General features: G+C 59.8%; 1 protein-coding gene across 1 annotated transcript in view; it reads right to left on the bottom strand.

Annotated features, from left to right (window-relative positions):
* Positions 1–20,264, bottom strand: part of PPP1R37 (protein phosphatase 1 regulatory subunit 37) — a 36,959-nt gene extending 16,695 nt beyond the window's left edge. Inside the window, exon 1 of the mRNA XM_037058376.1 lies at positions 19,666–20,264. Coding sequence (XP_036914271.1) covers positions 19,666–19,867 — 202 coding nt within the window. The 5' untranslated portion in view covers positions 19,868–20,264. The remainder of the gene's footprint in view (positions 1–19,665) is intronic.
* Between the last annotated feature and the right edge of the window lie 730 nt (positions 20,265–20,994).

Genomic DNA, 20,994 nt, shown 5'->3' with positions numbered 1-20,994 from the left:
TGCCCACAGACACGGGCAGGCCGTGCTCCCGCCCTGCCCTGACCCTGGACCTCCTCACCCAGGACCAGGCCTTGCTGACTGCGATGGGGATGATGGGGTGCCCCTCACCTCTGCTGTGCAGCCTCCCAGCCCCCCCTACCCCAACCCACCCCTCACCCCTCACATGTTCCTGCCTCCGGGTCTGCAACTAATACTTGCAGCCCGCCCTCACCTAGCTCTTCTCCCCACCTGTCGCTCAGGTCTCTGCTCGAATGCCACCTCCTCCGAGAAACACCCCCCGATACCCTTTAAAGCAGCACATCCCCCATCACTCCCCACAGGGACGGAGCCCCTGTCCCCTCACAGCACGCACCCCAGCCAGTACCTGCTCACTTGTTTGCTGTCTGTCCTCGCCCAAGGGCCCCCAGGGGCCAGGGTGCCACTGCACCCTCTAAAGTGAACCGCAAGTAAGCGAAGAGATGACTTGCTCCACCGTGTAAACAGTCTCCCTCTCTCCCAGTGGGGGAAGCGGGGTGCACAGAGAGCAGCACTGTGCCCCCCCAGACCCTTCCGTCAGCACAGGCAGGGATGGCCCTCCCTCCCCCTCCCCACCCCAGCTGCGGGGGGGGGGGGCGGGGGGAGTGGGCTGGGGCATCCTGCCTGCAGGTCCTGGCCCTCTGCAGGGATGAGGGGCACCTGCCCCACCCAAACTCCCCGGGCTCGGCCCAGCTGAAGACCCTGTAACCGAAACACGTGGGGTCAGAAGACGTCTACCTCTTTCCAAGGTGCCTGAGGCAGGAGGAACGAAGCCGACCCCACAGGACTTATCAGGCCCTGACCACAGAAGGAGCCTGGTACAGCCAGCGGCACTGGTGAGGCCAAAGTCAAGGCCTTAATCGAGCCCCAGTTGCCCCGGGTGCACAAAGCCCCCGAGCCCCGGCCCAGCTGTATACCAGGCAACCTCTAGTTCTGCACCACCACCACCGACAGCGACCGAGGCTTCCGGAGCATTGCACGTCCGCCACCTCATTCACGGCCCTCAACCACCCTACGGTCTGGGATTAAAATTTCCCTGACTCTTCAAACAGGAAACTGACACAAGGGGAGGCGAGCCTGTCGAGGGTCACAGAGCCCATAAAGGTGGCAAAGCCGGGGTTCGAGCCCAACGGTACTTGCTCTCAACCACACTTGACCGCCTTTCTGCTCACCACCACTCTTTTGGGGGCAGACACCCACCCCCACCCTTTCCAGAAGGGGAAACTGAGGCTCAGGGCAGTGGGGCCCTTGCCAAGGACACACAGATGGACACAGAGGACTTCGAGGGCAGGCCTGACCTCCTTTGGAACCCAGTCCATCCAGTGTGGGGTGGGGTGCGCCCTGCGGTTTGTGGTTTGCAGGGTCCGATCTCCTTCCTAAGGCAAAGACCCGCCCAAAGCCGGGCTGCGATAGTGTTTATCGGGGGCCCTGGCTTGCCGCCGCCCACCCCCTTCCCTCTATCTGTCCGGGACTGGAGGGCACTTGGCTGACTGTCTCCCTCGCCTCCCCTGGGAGGCAGGGCCAGGCTGGCCTTGGCCCTGCTGGGTCCCCCGCACAGCACTGCCCCAGACCTGAGCACTGGCTTGCCGTGAATGGAGACTAATGACACCCAGGGAACACAAGTGCCCGGGACTGCCCACTGACCGAGGGCTGTCTGCGAGGCTGTCTGTGGTGCAGGAGGGGAGTCCTGTGTGGTCTCCAGGAGCCCCCAGCTGGAAGGGGCTCCCCGAAGGGATGGGTTCCTCTGAGGACACTACTGACTTTCTGTCTTGTGACGTGAATCCGCCTTCTCACCACACGAACGGTGCAGCCTGGTGGTCCAGGGCGTGGCCTCTGGGGTCAGACTGTGTGTCTGTTGGTGCCTATGTGGGGTACTGGAGAACCCAGGCTGCCTCTTCTGAGAACTGCCCCCACCCTCATGAGGCAAGCCGGACCCTGTTTGACAGGCAGGATGTGGGGCCTGGCCGAGGAGCCCTGTCCCGGCCACCAGGATGGCCAGGCCTGCTCGGCAGGAGACCAGTGGGAAGAAGAACATGAGCACGTGTGTGTGTGTGGGGGGAGCGTGGGCACTGGTCCCAGTCCCTGCTGCTCTCAGGGCCTCCCCGCCCCTGGAACTGGCAGAGGCCCTGGCTCCTTCCGATGAATGCCCTCCCTCACCTCATGTGGCCCCGTGCAGCTTCTGGCTCTGACCCCTGGAACAGACCCCAGCCGTCACAGGAGAGGGACTTCATCTCTATGGTTGAGTCCCCTTTGCTGGGAAATGGGGCTCACCCCCCCACCCACACACACTCTGAGATCACCCTGTAAAGCACATGGCGTGGGCCCGGGGCCTGGTAAACAGCAGCCCTTGTGGTCACTGGTCCAGGGCCTGCGCAATCCCCCAGAGTGGACGCTGGATGAGCACAGGTCGCAAAGCGATCGGCTCCAGCTGGAGGCTCACCTGGCGCCTGGTCCCTCCACTTGTCCCGCGCCTCCCGGCTTGGAAATACTGGTCACACACGCTCCTGTCTGCCCAAAGGACAAATATTTGCACAGGGCTGGGTGCCGGAGGGTGCAGCAGTGAAGGCTTGGGGACCAATGAGCACATCAGAGCAGCAGGAGAGAGGTGCCCTGGAGGGAAGTGCCTGTGGCTGGGAGTGCGGGCTCAGGACGCAGGAGGAGCCTGGCCCCACCTGACTGCGCCTCCGCACACGCCCTGAACCTCTGCCCGCCGCCGTCTGGCAGGGTAGGCGCTGCTCCAGTGCACAGCTCTGATGTGCAGGGTCAAATGGGCAGGAGGAAAGCTCCAGGGGCAGGCCTGCTAGTCACACGGGGCAGGGCGGAGGGAGCCGGGCTCCTAGGGATGACCACCAACTTGCCAGGTGAGCTGGGCTTCACCCCGAGTCCCAGGGCCCTCCCTCAAAAACGCGGCTTCCTTGCGGAACACAGTGCAGACCTAACTGGCTGGAGCACAGGAGCTTGTAGCACGGGCCTGGCACCCAGTGGGGGCTCTGAAAACACCGGCCTTTAGGGTTCCTGCCACCGCTGACCTGTGAGGCCACAGTGGCCCGCACGCCCCTCCGAGGCGCCATGACATTCCCTGCCGCGTCGTTCTGTAAGGGTTCACACAGCCTCTGGTCTCACCCACCTAAAAGAACACCCACACTGGCTCTCTAGCTCCCAGGGGGCCAGGTGGGCCTCGCACTTCCCCTCGAAGCGCCACTGGCCAACCAGCCACACACACGGTCGGGGAGGGAGCAGCGGGGCAGCGGCCCTGCTCTAAACAGCTGAGGGCAGCAGCCGGGTCTCCTCCACCTGCCACTGGCCGAGCACAGGGCCAGGCATCTGGTGGGCGTGGCCACTCAGGAAGTGCTGGGCTTTGGGCCAGATGGGCCCTCGGCCCAGGGTGAACTCCAACAAGTACTGAATACTGGATTCCATCTTTTTCTCCTAATCCCACCTGCCTCAAGGGTGCACATTTCAGCAGTAACTCAACGAATCCCTCACTGAACCCATCACTTCTAGGTGGGTGACCTGATGCAGCTCTGGTCTCTGACCACACAGGGCTCCCAGTCGGGTGAGGGAGACAGATCCCCCACCCCCCCAGGCAGTGATGCCCCAGGGTGGGCAGGGCCAGGACAGGGTAGCCCATGAGAGCACCTAACTCAGTTTGGGGGTCAAGGAGGGCTTCCTGGAGGAGTACCTATACCACTCGGTCATGTGAGCACTAGGGTTGTGAGTCTCATTTATCATTGCCCCTGAAACATAACTATACCTGGCACGTGGGAGGTGCTCGACAGGCATCTGTGGAAGGGAAAGCAAGATGGGTAGGAGTCGGCCGAGTGAAGGAGGGAGAACCGCATGAGAGAGTTCAGCATGACCGTGTAAAGCTGCACAGACTCACCAGCTGTGAGCTGCAATCCCACCCGCAGTCCGTGCCCTGGAGAAAATACTGCTCACGCTACAGGTGACACACACCGGAAGGTTCACAGCGGCACCGATTTGTAATCTTGAATGCTGGACACGGCCTCAACACCCACCAAAGACATAACGGACAACCCAAGGCTTGGTCATACGATGGAATATTCTGGAGCACTTACATGGATGAAAGGAGGAATACAGCCCTGGCTGGTGTGGCTCAGTAGATCGAGCATCGGCCTGGGAACCAAAAAATCACCAGTTTAATTTCCAGTCAGGGCACACGCCTGGGTTGCAGGCCAGGTCCCCAGTAGGGGGCGTGCAAGAGGCAACCACACACTGATGTTTCTCTCCCTCTCTTTCTCCTTCCTCTCTCCCTAAAAGTAAATAAACAAAATCTTAAAACAAAAAAGAAATTAGGAATGCAATGCCATTTTTATAAAAGTCAAAAACAAGCAAAACTAAACACTACACTTTTCAGCACACACATAGGTTATAAAACAAAACAAAACAAAAAACCAACAAAAACCAAGGCATGGCCATTCCGACACTGTGGACGGGTGCCAGGGGCTCTACTCCGCCCGCCCGCCCACAGGTGCAGGTGAGTTAGTGGCAACGCTCCCTAAATTGGGAGGTAGGCTCACAGGTCTTCACTACACCGCACTTTGGCTTACGTGTATGTTACTTACGTAGTTCATACGCCAAGGAAAGAATTTAATAACAGTAATTTTAAAAGCAGACGAAAGAGACATGTGCAAAGGCTCAGAGTACGCCCTGACGGCGCCTTTGGGAAACTGGAAGTGTCAGTCAGAGTTAAATGAAGCAAACAGGCAAGGCAGTGCAGGATGGGGGGCACCGAGGTGCCTGAAAAAGGTCTGCGAGTCACTCAGCGGCTCACTGTTCCCATCACAGCCATAGGCCCAAGTCCCAGGAGGAGGTCAAGCTCGGGGGAGGGGCCTCTGAGAAAACCGGTGCCTGTCATGGGACAAGCAGCCTCGCCAAAGGCGGGCAGCCTCTTTCAGGCTGCCAAACGCAGGCTTCCGGTCCGGGGCACCAGAGGGCCGGCCGCATTCAGAGGCACTGGTGGAGGTCTCCTTTTGGAATTTTAAAGTCAAGTAACTGTGAGCTGTTTACTGGTCCAGCCAAGGCTCCAGGGATGGAAACCGGGCATCTGGGACCTCTCAATGCTCAGCCCCCCTTTCCCTCACCTGCGACAGGTGAGTAACACCACGTACCCTCAGAAAGTCTGTTTGGGAAATAAAGGACGAACTTATTCAGTCTGCACCAAACAACACAGAGAAGTGTTGGGCGGACAGTGGGAACCAACACAGGCCTGGGGAGTAACTGCTAGAAGGCAGAGAAGTGCACCAATAAAAATGCCAAAGTGTGAGAAGAACACTCTTCGAGGAAAAGCAGGCATGTGGATGTAGACTGGAGGCCACGATGAGGAGAGACCTGCAAGAGGAAGGAGCACTTAGGCTGAGACCTGAAAGGTAAGAGTCGGACACTGCCCCCGCAGTAGTCCTCTAGTGCCAGGCACCAGCCGAGATGCCAAGGCTGCAGCCGAACGTCCGCTCCCAGATGCTCACACTGGAGGGAAGGGGGGGCACAGAGAGGGAGTGGATGCAAACAGTCGGGAGCTGCACAGAAAAATTGGGAAACCCCTCCCAGGAGCAAAGAGGCCTGGCCCTCGGCTGCTGGGGCAGAACCAAGGGATGGAGGGGGCAGCTGAGAGGAGGCAAAATACCACCTACGGTGAGGCCCTGGGGCTGCGGGGCCAGACAACGAGGACCACGAGGACCACGGGGCTACTGGGGCGGGGGGAGTGGCAATGATAAAAGGGACCTTCACGCCTAAGGTGCTGATGACGGGGTGGCCCTGTGGTGGGAGGGGCTGGAGTCTGGCCCCGGGACTCGCGTTGCTGTGGCTAAGCAGAGTGGTGCTCCAGGGGTCTGGACAGAACCACTCTGGCCTTGGCCCCCTTCTGCAAAGGAGCACAGTCTCAGCAGGCGGTTGCCGGTGGCTCAGCCCGGTGCTCAGCGAACAGTGGCTACAGTTGTGTTTACAGGGGACCCTCCTTGTAACCTGCTGACACTTGGCCTGGGCCTGGCCTGCACACCAGGGACCTGGCTGACCCCCTCTGAGCAGCGGCCAGCACTCCTCTCCCCCTCCCCACACTGTGAGCTCTCGGGCAGGGCCAGGCGCCCCCCTATAGAGACAGGGAGGGGCAGGGGCAAAGGAGAAAGTGATTCTTTTCAAGAAGAGGTGCCTTGCCCGCCCCCCTTTCCAGGACGGCAAAAGATGAACGAGGGAAACTATCTGTGCAATGAAATTCCAATACTATTCACTCACTCTACCACTCATTTATTTATTTGAATCCCTACCCAGGGACACTTCTCTCACTGCTTCCAGAGGAAGAGAGAGGGAAAAACCCATCAGTTGCCTTCTTGTGCATGCCCTGACCCGGGATGGAACCAGGGCTGGGAACTGAACCACCGCCCTTTCGGTCTAGAGACCACACTCCAACCAACTGAGCCACACCAGCCAGGGCTCACTCATTTCTTTTTAAAAACCAAGAGACACAACCACAAGGCAGCTGAACGCAACTCTGAGTGAAATTTTCAGAGAGTGCCTAAGAGAAGAAAGCTGTGGATAAAACTAAAATATAATTTCAAAACGGTTTTCTGGAGTGCTTTACCTTTTGCGTCTGAGAGTCTGGTCAGAATTGGGGAGCTCACCTCTCCCCACCCGTCTTCACGTGCCTGCTGTTTAATCGGCTGGCTGTGCGCTGGGAGTTCTCTCCGGCAAGCGTGTCTGGACTCCCCGGTCCGGCGCTGACCCGAAAGGCACAGCGCGCTGGTCCCTGACTCCTTATCTGTGACTGATCGCTCCTCTCCAACCCGACACACGCTTTTTGGGTAACTGCCACCACACACGTCCACTCCTACTGCCTGTATGTGTGTCTGTGTCTCCTTTAAATGGTCGCTCTGGCCCTTGCGGCCATCCACCCACGCAGCAGCAATAACATTTTTAGAGCGACAGGACTCACGCTCACGGCTTGCAGTCCTGAGCAGGCACAGATGGCACCTGAGGCTTCAAAGGTTCCCCCTCCCCTCTGGGAGGGTAAAGCCGCCTTCTAGGAATTGTTTCAGAGAAAGCTCCCCGTGACGAACGCGAAGATTTATGGACTGGGATGCACATCACTGCATTATTTACACAACTGGAAACTGGAAGGGACCTCAGTGCTCAGCAAAGCGGAAGTGGCTAGAACGGATCACAATGGCCCGGGAATGTATTTCAGTCACACTTTGTACAAAACACGAAAATCAAGCGCAGACACAGGATCCTCGATGCAGCGCCCTCCCCGTTTTATTTTTACCTCTCGTGGCTACACCTCGCTGTAGAAAAGACACGGGAAGGAAGTGTTCCGGCATTTAAGGCTGAAACATTCCAGGTGGTGCCAACCATTTCCCTGATAAGAGCCCGCATCTGGAATATATACAGAACTCTCACGTTCCAATGACAAAGAGACAGACGACCCAAGTTTTAACTGGGCAAAGGGTCTGAATGGACATCTCTCCAGGGGTCATGTCCAGGTGCCCAGGGAGCCCCCGGAAAGATGCTCGATGCCATCAGCCGCCGGGGGAGCACAAATCACAGCTACAAGGAGGTCGGGCTTCCACCCACCAGGGCACCTGGCAGCGAAAGGGCAGAGCAAGCGGGGGGTGGAGGCGAATGTCAAGTGGGGCAGTGGCCGGGGACACCCGCCTGGCAACCGCTCAGAAGGCTGAACAGTCACTACGCGGCCCAGCACTTCCACTCCGAGAGAAATGAAAACACACGTCCACACAAACACTTGTGTATCACCACCCACAGCGTCGCCGCGCGTGACGGCCGGAGTGGAAATGCCTCAAACGTGCATCGGCGGATGAGGAGGTAAATAAAGTGTGGGGAACCTCATAATGGAACACATGCTCAGCAATAACAAAGAATGACGGACAGATTACGTGTTGAACTCTGACACCATCGTCGTGTCGAATGGGAGAAGCCAGACGCGATTACACATGACAGGAAATGTCCAGAAGCTAGAGACAGAAAGCAGCCAGGGCGCGGCGGAGGGGCGGGGGCGGGTTTGGGGGTATGGGCTAAGGCGGACAGGGTTTCCTTTGGGGGTGATGAGAATTCTCTGCAGTTGTGACGACAGAAGCACAACTCTGTGCAAAACCCAAAACCCACCAACTGCGCACCGTGAAAGGGTGAGGTACACACGAATCGCATCTCCATAGAGCTGTTTTTAAAAAAATTCCAGATGGTGAGATTAACAACCAATTTTGATTTTCTTCTTTAGACTTCCCAACTTTTCCTTTAGAGAAAGATGAACAGACCTTACTTTGAAAGCCAGGGCCGCTCACACCTTGCTCCCCCTCAGCCGCCGGGCACCAGCTCCGCTGGCTGTGAGGAGACAGACTCACACGGCACGAGCTCCCTCGGGGCGCATAGGGCTGGAAATGGGACTCGTGAGGAGACAGACTCACACGGCACGAGCTCCCTCGGGGCGCATAGGGCTGGAAATGGGACTCCGTTTCCCCAGGGCCCAGGCCCTTCCTACCGCTAACAGCACGAGGGTTGGGGCAGGTCTCTGCCCCTCAGAGCTCCCAGGTGGCTGAGGAGGGTGGCAGGGGCCCTGTGCTGAGAGCCAGGCCATTCCTCAATGGCCTTGTTTGTAAAACAAAGTGTTCTCCCCTCCCCCCCATTCCACACTCCAGAGCTGGGATCTCCGGCTGCCGGGTCAGGGAGCTCAGGCACTTGGACTCAGCAGCTGACTCAGTAGGTCAGACAGGGCCCTTCCGCTGCTTGCTCCGCCCACTGGGGCAACTGGCCTAGGAGGTCTCCCCCAGGACCAGAATGTCAGGTGCTGTCAGGCTTGGGGACTCAAGGCAGGGTTCCATGGAGGGCATGACCTCTGGCCTCTGCCCCCCACCCCACCCTAAGGAACGACACTCACGAAGCACCTGCCCTGTGCCCAAAGCTGTGCCAGGGACACAGCAGTGACGAGGCCAGCCCCTGAGCTGTCCTCCCAGGGCTCAGTCCCCACACAGGGATGACCCGGAGTGGGCAGGGCTGGCACGGGGAGCCCAGGCCCGGTGTGGAAGAAGGCTCCCCAGGGGAACACACGGCGCCAAGAGACAGGGAGAGAAGCAAGGCTCCCAAGCCCGGGAAAGAAGGGGGTTACAGGCCAAGGAGTGAGGAAGAGGATGAGGCGAGGACGGAGGCCTGAGCTGGCTTTCCAGACACCACTGACACCCACCACCTCCTCCTGTGACACACCTTGTAGCTGGGGGGGAAAGGGAGTCAGGCCGCCTGTCACAATGGTAGGAAGGCAGATCAGTAAGCAGAACCCGGCCCTCTCGGCTCCCTGGACTGTGGGGAACCACGCGGGTGGGAGAGGACCTCAGATGCCATCCTGCTGCAGAGAGGGCAGTGCCTCGGGCTGCGACCCACAGCGGGCCAACAGTGAAGGCAGCTCTGCGCCCCGTCCTGCACCCCTGCAGTCCACCGGGCTGGTTTGCTGGGGCTCTGACGACCCGGGAGGGGGAACAGCAGAGGCAGATTTGCCCCGCCCCCACACAGACCTTTTCTGGGCCTAGGCTGCATGAGGGCAGGGCCTGTCTGTCCCTGAAGCCCCGCATCTCCTGGGGACTCAGGCTGACCTGCTGTGATCCTGGCCATGGTCAGTGAGGGCAGTGGGGAGTGGGTCACAAAGCGTGACAGGGAGCCACAGAGGTGCGTGTGGGCAATGAACAAATGGAGAAGGGGGTGCGGGGACAGATGACCCAATGGATGACTTCTTCCTCCTGCTCTCTCCAGGGCCCCACCCCTCCGGAAGACCCAGCCGGGCGCTCGTTAGCAGACCCACTTTGCCAGGAGCCACGAGGGTGCCTGGGTGTGCTCAGTGCTGGGCCTGCTCAGTGCTGGGCCTCCTACGGGGAGACAAGATACAGTCAGTCCCCCAGCAGCGCCCAGGGCCAGTGGGGAGACCGAATAAGTAACAACAGTGTGAGCAGTGCCACGGGAGCCTGGGAGAGCCCAGCGGCACTCGGGGACGAACGGGGGCCTTGTGGAGGAGGCGATGGGTGAGCCAGCGCGAAGGATGAGCAGGATGAGCAGGAGACAGTGAGGAGAGGCAGGGGCCTGGCGAAGGGGCACACTGAGCAGAGCAGACCCCCCCACGGGGCCCAGGGGGCTGGGCTCTCTCCTGGGGTCATGAAGGAGCAGAGCAGAGGGTGGAAACAATTCCCTCTGGTTTGCCCGTGTCTCCTCCCCTCACCATCTGTGTGGTCTCTGCACCCCTGAACCCTGGCTCGTCCCGTTGGCTGCTGTGCAGATTAAAGGAATAAAGGCCTCGAGAAGCTCGGGCCTGGCAGGAACCCCCTTTCAGGGGCAGCGAGGGTCCCAGCACCACCAGCAGCATCGTCGTCAGGGACTGGAAGCAGAACCTGCCTCGGGGTCACTGCCCTGCTGCTTGCTTGCACCTTCCAGCAGCCCCTCCCACACTGCTGCTCCGAGGGGCCGAGGGGCCCAGTGAGTTCGGCTGTGAGGGTTCTGCACTGCACTAAGGGGAGGTAGCCCGCGCCTCGAGCGGCTCTCCCAGTATGTGGTGACTGCGGCTGGCATGACAGGGAGACTGGGGAGATGGAAGGGTGGGTGTGAAGGCGGCAGCTGGGTCCGATCCCAGTGGGTTCCAGCTGGGACCCAGCAAGGCCTCCAGAGCCTCAGACCTCGGGCCCCCACCCAGGCTCCCGCTGGACAGACAGAGGGCGCAGGCCCAGGGGGCTGCTGTCAGCCGACACCTCCACACTAACACCTCCACCTTGAGGCACTGGCTAAGCACCAGCTGCAGAGAGTGAAAAAGGGGGTGACGCTACCTTTAAAGTACCCACTCTGTGCCTCTGTCTACCGCCCGCCCACCCAGAGTGAGGGCCTACGGAGCACTGGGCACTGCCAGTGGGACACTGGGCGGGGGGCCAAACCATGATGGCCCCGCCTTCGTGGGACTGCCTTCTGACACTGGGGAAACACAACCAAAGCACAATGGATGTCGACCATTCCTGAGGGTGCCCCACCTCTGAACCCCCTTTCTGGAACTGGGAGCAGTGATGTCCAGCACCTGGGCCTTCTCACCAGACGTGCTCGACGCTGGAACCTGGGTGTGCTCCCAGCTGTGAAGGCCAGACCCCTCCCAGGGAGCCACCAAGCTTTGAAACAGACTCGTCGTCTGTCCCCATGGCCTCATACACAGGACTGTGTGGCACAGGGAGGTTTCGGGACACACCCACGTTCACATGGCTGAGTCCACACCTGGGCAGCGGGCTTGCCTGTCCCATGCAGCCCAGGGAGAGGTGAGGCCATCACTGCCTTTAGAGGCGGGAGCCAGGGCAGGCCCCAGTCCCCGTTCACCTTTCCCAAGTCCTTCCCCAGGAGTGCCCGTGGCCCCGGTAGCCAGTGCCTGTCCCCGCTGCTTTTCAAGTGGGGAAAAGCCCCACTCCCCACACAAACGTGGACCCAAGGGCAGTGAGACTGAACGAGCGGCACCGGGAGGCTCCAAAGCAGGAGCCCCAAGCTGCCGCTCCAGTTACTGCTATTTCACAGGAGGAGGCCCCCACCGGAAACCCCCCGAGCAGGGTATGTTCTGGAATTCAGATTCCCCGGGCTTCACAAGAGTGACAGGATACCTATACGACGCTAAGACCCCAGCAGGGTCTGCTTTTCACAGCTTTCTGTGTCTGGGAAGCGTGGGACACAGAGAGACAGCACAGGTGAAGCCACCTGCTGAGGTCACAAGGGAGGAGGTGGTGTATCACGAGCTACCCATCACCTCACAAGGCGGGGCGGGATGAACTGACTGGGGCGAGGGGGGGGGGGGACGGGAGGAGAGAATGAATGGGAGAAACTGCCACCTCAGAAGCACCGCTGACACCATCAGTGCTGGCAAACCTTCTGGGGGAGGGGCAGGGAGGAGAGGGCCAGCTAAACCCACTGAATAAACCCACAGGGTCAAATGTCAGCTATTAGCCAGCACAGGGCCACACAGCCCAGAGTGCATGGCCCCTGGCCACCTTCCTGGTCGCCCAGCCTCAGTCTCACCGCCTGCATGCTGTCCCCCCACCCCCACCTGGCCCNATACGACGCTAAGACCCCAGCAGGGTCTGCTTTTCACAGCTTTCTGTGTCTGGGAAGCGTGGGACACAGAGAGACAGCACAGGTGAAGCCACCTGCTGAGGTCACAAGGGAGGAGGTGGTGTATCACGAGCTACCCATCACCTCACAAGGCGGGGCGGGATGAACTGACTGGGGCGAGGGGGGGGGGACGGGAGGAGAGAATGAATGGGAGAAACTGCCACCTCAGAAGCACCGCTGATACCACCAGTGCTGGCAAACCTTCTGGGGGAGGGGCAGGGAGGAGAGGGCCAGCTAAACCCACTGGGTCAAATGTCAGCTATTAGCCAGCACAAGGCCACACAGCCCAGAGTGCATGGCCCCTGGCCACCTTCCTGGTCGCCCAGCCTCAGTCTCACGGCCTGCATGCTGTCCCCCCACCCCCACCTGGCCCGAAAACACCAGGCACACCCTTTCTTAAAGCCCTCTGCTGGCTCCCCACTGCCCGCAGGCTACCCCAGCCCAGCAGGCCCAGGTGGTTCTACCAGGCAGGTGGTCTCTCTACCTTCTCCTCCTCGCCTCTGTCCCTCCTGCCTCCACCCCCAGACTCCCCATTCCAGTAGGACTGGCTTTTTTCTGTTCCTTGGAAGCACCTGCCTGCTCTCTCTGCCTCCAATGCTTCGCACATCCTTCCAGCTGCTCCTGGCCCGGCTGACTCCTGCAATTTCTTTACAGCAGTGGTCCCCAACCTTTTTGACACTAGAGACTGGTTTTGGGGAGGACAGTTTTTCAGCTGATGGAGATGGGTCGGGGGAGACAGGAGGTGGAGCTCAGGTGGCCCATGGAGGGGGGGTCGGGGTTCCCTGCTTTAGACCCTAATGGTCCTTCCTCCGGGACGCCATCTCGGCCCTGCCTGCCTGCACCTATGCCGTGAGCTCTTCCTCCTCAGAGCCCTGGGCACCAGGGCTTATTATCTTGGTGACTGACTGTGTCTCCTGGACTTGACTGCGACCTCCACAGAGGCGGGGACCCGGCCTGCCTCCTCCCCCAACCCCAGGCCAGGCGTGGCCTCGCCTTGCTACATGGGTGGCTGGTCACAGGGTAAGAGCCGCACACTCGGCCTGGCGGGACTGAGCACCTGCCACATACCACACCCCCTGCAGAGCAGTAAGAACTCGGTCCAAGGGTCAAATTGGGACCCCCACACCGAGGACCGAGGACCCCAGGGCTCCCAAGAACCACAGTGAATGTCCCCCAAGTGCACCCTGGGCTGGGCCCTCATCTCTGCCCGATTCTCAGCCCTCTCACAGTCCTGCAGGGCCAGAACTGCCGGCTCCGCTTTGTAAAGGGTACGTATGGGTTACAGGTGAAGACAGTGCACCGCACACGGACCAAGCGCAGCAACTTGCCACAGAGCATGAAGCCAGGAGTGCAAGCTCCAGAGCCACATGGCCTGGGTTTGAATCCCAGCCCAACCACTTGCTGGCTCTGTGGCCTCAGGTATGTCACTTCACCTCTCTGCACCTCCATTTCCTCATCTACAAATCGGAAAGAACTGCGCCTAGTCCAGTGGCAGGAACAGGGAAGACAAGGAGTGGCGATTGGTGAGGCCGTGCAGAGAGCAGGGACTTGAACCCAGGCTCCTTTCTGCTCACCGCAGCCGGCTGCCTTCCCAACTCCAAAGTCTGTGGTTACCTCAGGCCAGACAATTCAATCTGCTCCAAAATAGAGCCGGTAAGGTCAGCCCCCACCAGCCCTGGGCTGAGGCCTGCAAGGCAGACTTGGGACCGAGTGCTGGCCGCTGAGCTGCGTTGGGGGCCTGAGCACCAGGACAGTCAGACCTGGCCGTGAGAACCCCAGGGCATCTCTGGAGAGACAGATTCCTGGCCTCTAACCCCAGAGGCTGCCTCTCTCGGCTGGTGCAGCACGGGACACCTGGCTCCCCGCACTTAATGCTCTCGGGGCTGAAAGCCTGTTTCCAACTAGTGGTGGCCACACTGCCTTGCCCCCGGAACACACGGGCGCGTGCGCTTCCCTGGCCTTGCTCTGTGACAGTTTGCTGAGCACCCACCGGGTGCCACTGCGCGTGCTCTTTCTGACTCCGGGTGGTGCCAGAGCCGCCCTGCAGACCTCTGAGGAAGGGCCCCTGCCCGGCACAGACCGGATCCACTGCGCCAAGGAGCTTTCTCCCAAGTACCACCACAGGTATGAGGAAACACCTCATTCCGCTGCTGCTTGTCCAGTGCCTGGGCCCCCGTGTGTGGCAGACTGAGGTCACAGAGGTGACTCGCATACAGCCTTTGTCCTTGAAGAGGGAAATACGATGCGCCCACAAATACAGGGCTGGAGGCAGAAAAGAGGGCAGCTCGCCTGTGCATGAGTGTGCGAGGGGCCTGGCCTGCGGAGCAGGCCATCCCACAGCACAGCACCCAGGCAGGGGCCTGTCCGCAGGGCCCAGTGCTGGCGGGGGGCGGGGGCGCTCCACAGAGGGGACCAAGTTCCAGGAGGACGGAAACTTTTCCAAAGTCATCTGCTGGCACCTGGACAGACTGGGGCTAACAGTTTCAGTTTACATTACTTCCTTTTATTGTAGTTTTTTCCATTGCCATTTATTCCCCCAAACCCTCTCCCACTGCCAGCCCCGCCCTCCCCTGGCTCCTACTGTCCATGTTCGTGACTCCTTTCTCTTTTTCCCTTTTTGGCTCGATGCCTCCACCCCCCCAGCCCCCACCATGCTTTCAGTTTAGAATCCTGGTGCCCCTGAGGCCTCTCAGGCTGGGGGGCTAGGACGTGCTGATTTAGTTTCAGCTCAGAGAGGTTGGGCAACTCGCCCGCAGTCGCCAGCCTCCGGCAGATAGGATCAGGCCTGGATGACTTCCCGAGGCCCGGGCAGGGACGGCTCAGGTACTCATCTCGAAGGAGCAGGCCCGAGGGACACTGGGGGGTGGGGGTGGGGACATGGACACAAAGGCACAGCAGAAGCGGGAGGCACACTGAGGGCTGGGGACCGCAGGCGGCAGGGGACTGGCGGTGACAGGAAAAGCAAGGGAGACATCTGCTGAGCGCTCACTGCAGAGTTCTTTTTTTTTAATTGAATTGGGGTGACATTAGTTAATAAAATTATACAGGCCCCAGGTACCCAATTCTACATAGAACACATCACCTGTGCGTTGTACTGTGTACTCGACTCTCCGAGCCGAGTCCCCTCCCATCTCCACTTGTCCCCTCTTCACCCTCCCCTTGCCCCCTCCCTCTGCAAATCACCAACTGTTGTCGGTGTCTACGAGGGTTTTCTTCCCTTAATCCTTACACCTCCCCCTACCCCCGCCATGGACTGTTCTGTTACTCCCTCTTCACTGCCACCCTGCATTATTTTAGACAGAAAAATCACTCCCACACGGCGGAGTCCTCACGCCCACGCCGGCCCCAGGTGAGGCCCAGGTGAGACTTAGGAGAGAAAGTGTCACAGCCACCCCCAGCCCCTGGCGCCACTGCTCACGCTCAGGAGAGCAGAGGGTTAACCAGGGACCTCTGTCTACCAGGGACAGGCATGTTCCTACCTGTCCGACCAGTTCCGAGGGCTATATTTGCAGCCCAGGTTTTAATGAGAACAAACAGTAAGGCACTTCCACCCTCTTTGATCCCGTCTAAGAACAGCATGGCTGCTGCCTCCCCTCCCCCCACCCCGCTCAGGTGGGCCCACATCTGGGCCCCTTCATCTGCAGACACCTGCATTCCAACCAGGCGCCTTTCTACCAGGCACCCCTCCCCCACTCCAGGATGTGCTCTCTGGCCAGAGAGCTGGCGGTCAGGGAGTGGGGAATGAATGAGTCATTGGTAGGGCTAGAGGGAAGGGGAGAGGAGCCTCGTGGATGGTGGCCTGGGTCATGTGCTCTCCAACACCTGCCTTGCAAGCCCTGAGTCTCCCTATACCGAGTGCAGCTGGGACTAGGAGGAAGCTGAGCCCCGGGTCATTCTCACAGTTTGGCCTGGAAGGGTTCCTGGTACAAGCCTGGCCCTGGTGCTCAGAAGAGCTGGAAGCACAGGCTCGCCACCCCAGGGTGGGGTAGGGTGCAGCCAGCTGGCCCCTCCTCCTCTGGCCCCCACTCCCACACTGAACCCCCAGAGCAAAGCGCACACACACCCAGCCTGGCTGTAGACGCAGCCTCTGCCACTCACAGCGTCCCCTCCTGTCCCAGCTTCGAGTCCCATCCACATGCAACTGCCACTACAACTGCCACCGCAACTGCCACCTCGAGGGTTATCTCAGCCGCTCAGACGCCCCGGGGGTCAGTGGGGCAGGGGTCACTATTTCATGGATGAGGAAACAAACAAGCTCAGGAGGCCCTCGTTCCTGCTGGCGGCCCTGGGCCCACTCTGACTATATGGTCCTGGGTCTGGCCAGGCCTCCCGCCCCAGACCCCCCCCCACATCTGCCCACCAGAGCTCATCCACCCGCCACCACTGCATGTTCCTCAGTGGCTGAGGACGGGCAATGTCCGCTCTCCCATCCTGGAGAGGGAGAGAGAACCCCGACGCAGAACAAACCCAGCACCGAACATCAGATGGCCATTCCTACCATGGGGGAATCAGCAGGTCCCCATGGCGGCAGGGACACAGTGCTCTGGGCCCCTCCCTCACCTCCAGGAAGCCCCAGAACTGGTAGGGCTTGGTGGGGCTCTCCCACCCAGCAGGGCCCCAGCACCACCCCAGCCCCAGCCCTCCTCTGCCCCAGCCAGAGGCCCCTGTCAAGGCCTGAGAGCTCTCCTGCCGGGCACCCTGTGCAGGGGTGCTGCTTCCTCCAGGGCTGCCTTCTCCCAGCCCAGGGATGCTCCTGCACCCCTGGCCCAGGCAACCTCTCCATCCCCTCGATGGCTCCGTGCTCCCCACGGCTTACAGATCAACTCCAAGAAACCTCTCAGCCCCACTTCCAAGACCAACCAAGTCTTCCCAGCAGTCCCCAGCCAGGCCTCTGACCTCTCAACTAGGTGGCCCTTGGCCCAACTTTCCTCTCCTGTACCCTGGATCCCAGGTCAGTGCACACGCCACTGTCCTCCCTGGCAACTGAAGCGGGCCTCCTGCTCCTGCTTTGACAGGTCCTCCAACCTCCTGTCCTGCAAACCCAATCGGCCAAACTCACCCACTTCATCAATGACCCTGCCCCTGCCGGGCCCCAAGATCACCTGACTCCTTCACTGCCAGGCTGACCCCTCAACCACACTCCCCAGCTGAGGGAGCCCAACTTCTCAGCCCACTAACTGCCTGGTCTCTCCATGTCCTCACCTCCCCACCTGACACCCACCTTGTCTGGAGCGCAAGTCCTGCCCAGTCCCCACAAGCCCTCTCTGAACTCCCAGGAATGAGACTCCCCCAGCCTGTAAGTCAGTGATCATCACCTCCACCCCTTACCCAACATGGGCCAATCAGCAACCACCCTCCAAATTCCCCCAGCTGGACACCCACTGACCCTCTCCCCTCCCCTCAGACTCCTTCACCGCTTCTCTAAGACTGCCCACGAAACACACACACACACACACACAGAAAAGGCTCAGCCGGACAACAGCAGCTGCTATTTGCGTGGCTGGAATTTGCAAGTACTATCCTATTTCGTCCTCACAACTACCTCACAGCAGAGACTGGCACCATTTGCAAAGAGAGAGAAAGAGACAGACAGACAGACAGACAGACAGGAGGCTCGGAGAAGAAGAATGGCTCACTCGAAGCCAGACAGCTGGGCGCACGCAGCCACCCCTGTGCTGAGAACCTGCGGCCCAGGAACTTTACCCTGCCCCACGCCCCACTCTCCAACTGCCTCCCAGGACCCTCCCGCCCACAAACTGACCATCTCCCCTTCCCCCACCGGCCCCAGCCTCTGACTCCCATCTCTGCTCCCCTCCCGGAAGCTTGTGAAGCAGACACATCCAGGGCCCAGCCCCGGGAACCAACTCCTCTAGATGGGCGCCTACAATGACCCACATCACCTAACATCACCCCTAAAATGACCAACAATAACTGCAACCCTGGCCAATCGCTTTTCACTCACATTCTCCATCCTTTCTTACCCCCCTCCCCCCCCCCGCCATGGGTATAATCACCTCCTCTACAGACAGGGAAACTGAGGCTCAGAGGAGTCAGTTTCCCAGCCTGGGGTCGTGAAGTGGGTAAACGGAGGGCGGGATTTGAACCGGAGCCCCTGCTCTTCCCCACCCCGCCTAGCAAGCCTTCCCCCTCCCTGCCCTGAACTCGGGGACTGGATTCCATGCAACAGCTCCAGCCCATTCTGCCTCCTCCCTTCCTCAGTCCCCCCTTCCTCAGCCCCCCCAGCCCTCCCACCCAAAAGTGACCACCTGTCCCAGGGGCCTGGAGCCCAAGAACTTGGCCGGCTCCCAGTGCCAAAGATCTTAAATTACCGCCCCCCCCCCCCTTCAGCAGTAACCAGCCAAATTGGCATTTATGGCGGGCTCCCTGTGTGTTCAGCTTCCAGTTACCATTTTCCTCACTCTCAAGTCAAAAGTACCAACTCCTCAATGGCGCACAGACAAGCAACAGTTCCTCCTCTTCTCCCAGGGCCACCAGCCCAACTTCCACAGAGCCAGGGCCACACTGCACCTCCCTTCGCGGCCTCTCCACCCTGGCAAGACCGGCCGACTTCCCCAACACAGAAATGGACTCAGCGCAGGAGCCACTTTTCGCCTTCCCAGCCCCGTGGGTAACTTGCTTCTCTAACGCTGCTCTTTCAGATCCAACACTGACCCGACCTTCTTCCTCCTTCCATAGATTCGCTCCCTTTCCCAACACCTCAAGCCACCAAATTCCTGAATGTTCTCGCCTTCTACTGGCCTGCAACTCCAATTCCCCAACTCTTTCTCAGGAGAGGGGACCCCTCCTATAACCAGGCCCCCCAAAGTCCCTCTGCTCCTGGACGACTGACAATATTCTACTTTCCGGGGGAATCAGAAGCATGCAGTGACTTTTCGCCTTAATGTCAAGATCTGTCTGCTCCTCTGGCTATCTTACCCATCCCCAAAGGGGCCACTGCCTCGGCTCCTTTCCTGGGAGTTTACCTTGACTCCCTTCCCCAACCCCAGGCCTTACGACCCCTCTACAGCCACAGTCCAGATATGTTCCTCCTCCTCCCTTCAGCCACCCCCTGGTCCGGAGGCTGGTAGGCTGGGACTTAACGTCTTTCCATCCCCATGGGCTCGCCAGACTCCTCCAGCTGCCCTTTCAGGAGCCAGCGTTGACCCAGTCTTCCTCCCCCGACAACTCTCTCTATCCTTCTGGCGGGGGGGGGGGACGGGGGACTATGAACTCAAAAACTAATGTCCTCCCAAGTCTCCCAAGCCACCAAACTTTTTTTTAAATAGCTCATCTTTTTAATTCCAACACCGAACATATTCAGCGTCCCCTTAGACGGGGGAAGGGACATAAACCAGCTACTTTTCATCTTCCCAATCCAACAGCCACCCCCTTCCCTGGTCACTGTTTCTTTAAATCATCATTAGGTGCAACCTATTGAGCACCACCTCCGTGCTGGGCGTTGAACTGACTCCCCAGACCCCCACGAGCCCGCCTCCGCTCCCAGGATGTAGCTACCGTGTCTCCAAGGGTCTTTGGGTTCCACTGCTCCGGACACGATATCCTCGTCCGAGGGGAACGTGACGCGCTTGGCCGCAGCCTTGAGGCGCCCGTCGGCCGGGGGCGATGCGGGACTAGGAGACTGGGCCTCGGCGGGGGCCTCCTCGGCGTCGCCGTCCGCGCCCTGCCCGGGCGGCGCCTCCTGCGGCGGGATCTCCATCGCCGCCGCCGCCGCCACCTCCTCACGGGGGCCCCGGGGACATGCCCCGGGCCCCGGACTTGTCTCTCCGGGCCCGCCCGCCGTCCCGGGGCATGGGATCCGCCGCTTTTTCAGGAGATGCCTCCGTCCACTTGCCTGGTCGTCGTAATCGTCGCCTCGGTGAGCCGGAGCGCGCCTCCCCCGAGCCCCGCGCCCGCCCGCTCGTTCGCAGCCGCACTTTCGTTAAAGGCCGATGGGCCCACCGCGTACTAAGAAAAACAGAAAATCAATTTAAGCAGTCTGCTAGTAGAGCTGCCTCGAGGGTCGCTGAATGGGGGTAACAAAAGGCAGCAAGAGCCAAGGGAAAAAGAAACGTGAGCACTGAATCCGCAGAGCCGGAACTGCAGGGCACGAGGGGCGGGGCGAGATGGACGCCGTCTCCCAGAGCAGCGCGCAAGCGCCAACCTGAGCCTTCCCCCGCCCCCCCCACCCGCCTTCCCGCCTCCGTCCGGATAGCTGTGGTTCAGGCTCGCACACATTCGTCACGATCTCATGTTCTGCAAGGGGGAGTGGAGTTAATAGAAATGAAAAACATCTGCTTTACCGGGCTAGGGCAACCGGTAAGGAGAGACGTAAAGGGGCGGAGAACTTGAAACGTAATAAAAGGACCTGTGGTGAATTAGTACAAATGATGCATGGTGACGGAGGGATCCTCTCCAACCTTACGTCTCCGTGCTATTCTCTAGCCTTCCCTTTGCAGGCTAGTTTTATTAATGATTCTTTATTTGGATGGCATTGTACGAGATACAATTTAAATGTATAAACTAAAAGAAATATGAGCCCACCAGGGGTATCATAGCCGTGATTTAAAAAGGGGGTAGGGGTGGGCGAAGGAATTCCAAAAGCAGGGGCTGAACCTCCCAACCAAAATACCGGGCGACGGAGCAGGTAAATAGATCGCTAAGCCCGGAGCAAAGCAGCACGAACTCAAGCCACGCCCCCCCGGTTCAATTCTATCACTTAATATCCGCCTCTGTACTTTCGCCATGCTTTCAGCCCATCCAGCAACTCGGGGGTGGGGGGGGAGGCGGGGCTAAAGCCAAGTCTACTTGGGGGAGGAGCGAGCGGCGTCGTTGCCAAGGCAACTC

This window comes from Sturnira hondurensis, unplaced genomic scaffold (assembly GCF_014824575.4).
Source record: "Sturnira hondurensis isolate 20B ecotype Veracruz unplaced genomic scaffold, ASM1482457v3 Scaffold0001020, whole genome shotgun sequence".
NCBI classification, from domain to species: Eukaryota; Metazoa; Chordata; class Mammalia; order Chiroptera; family Phyllostomidae; genus Sturnira; species Sturnira hondurensis.
Note: the sequence above shows the minus strand (reverse complement) of the source record. Positions and strands in the feature narration are given on the sequence as shown.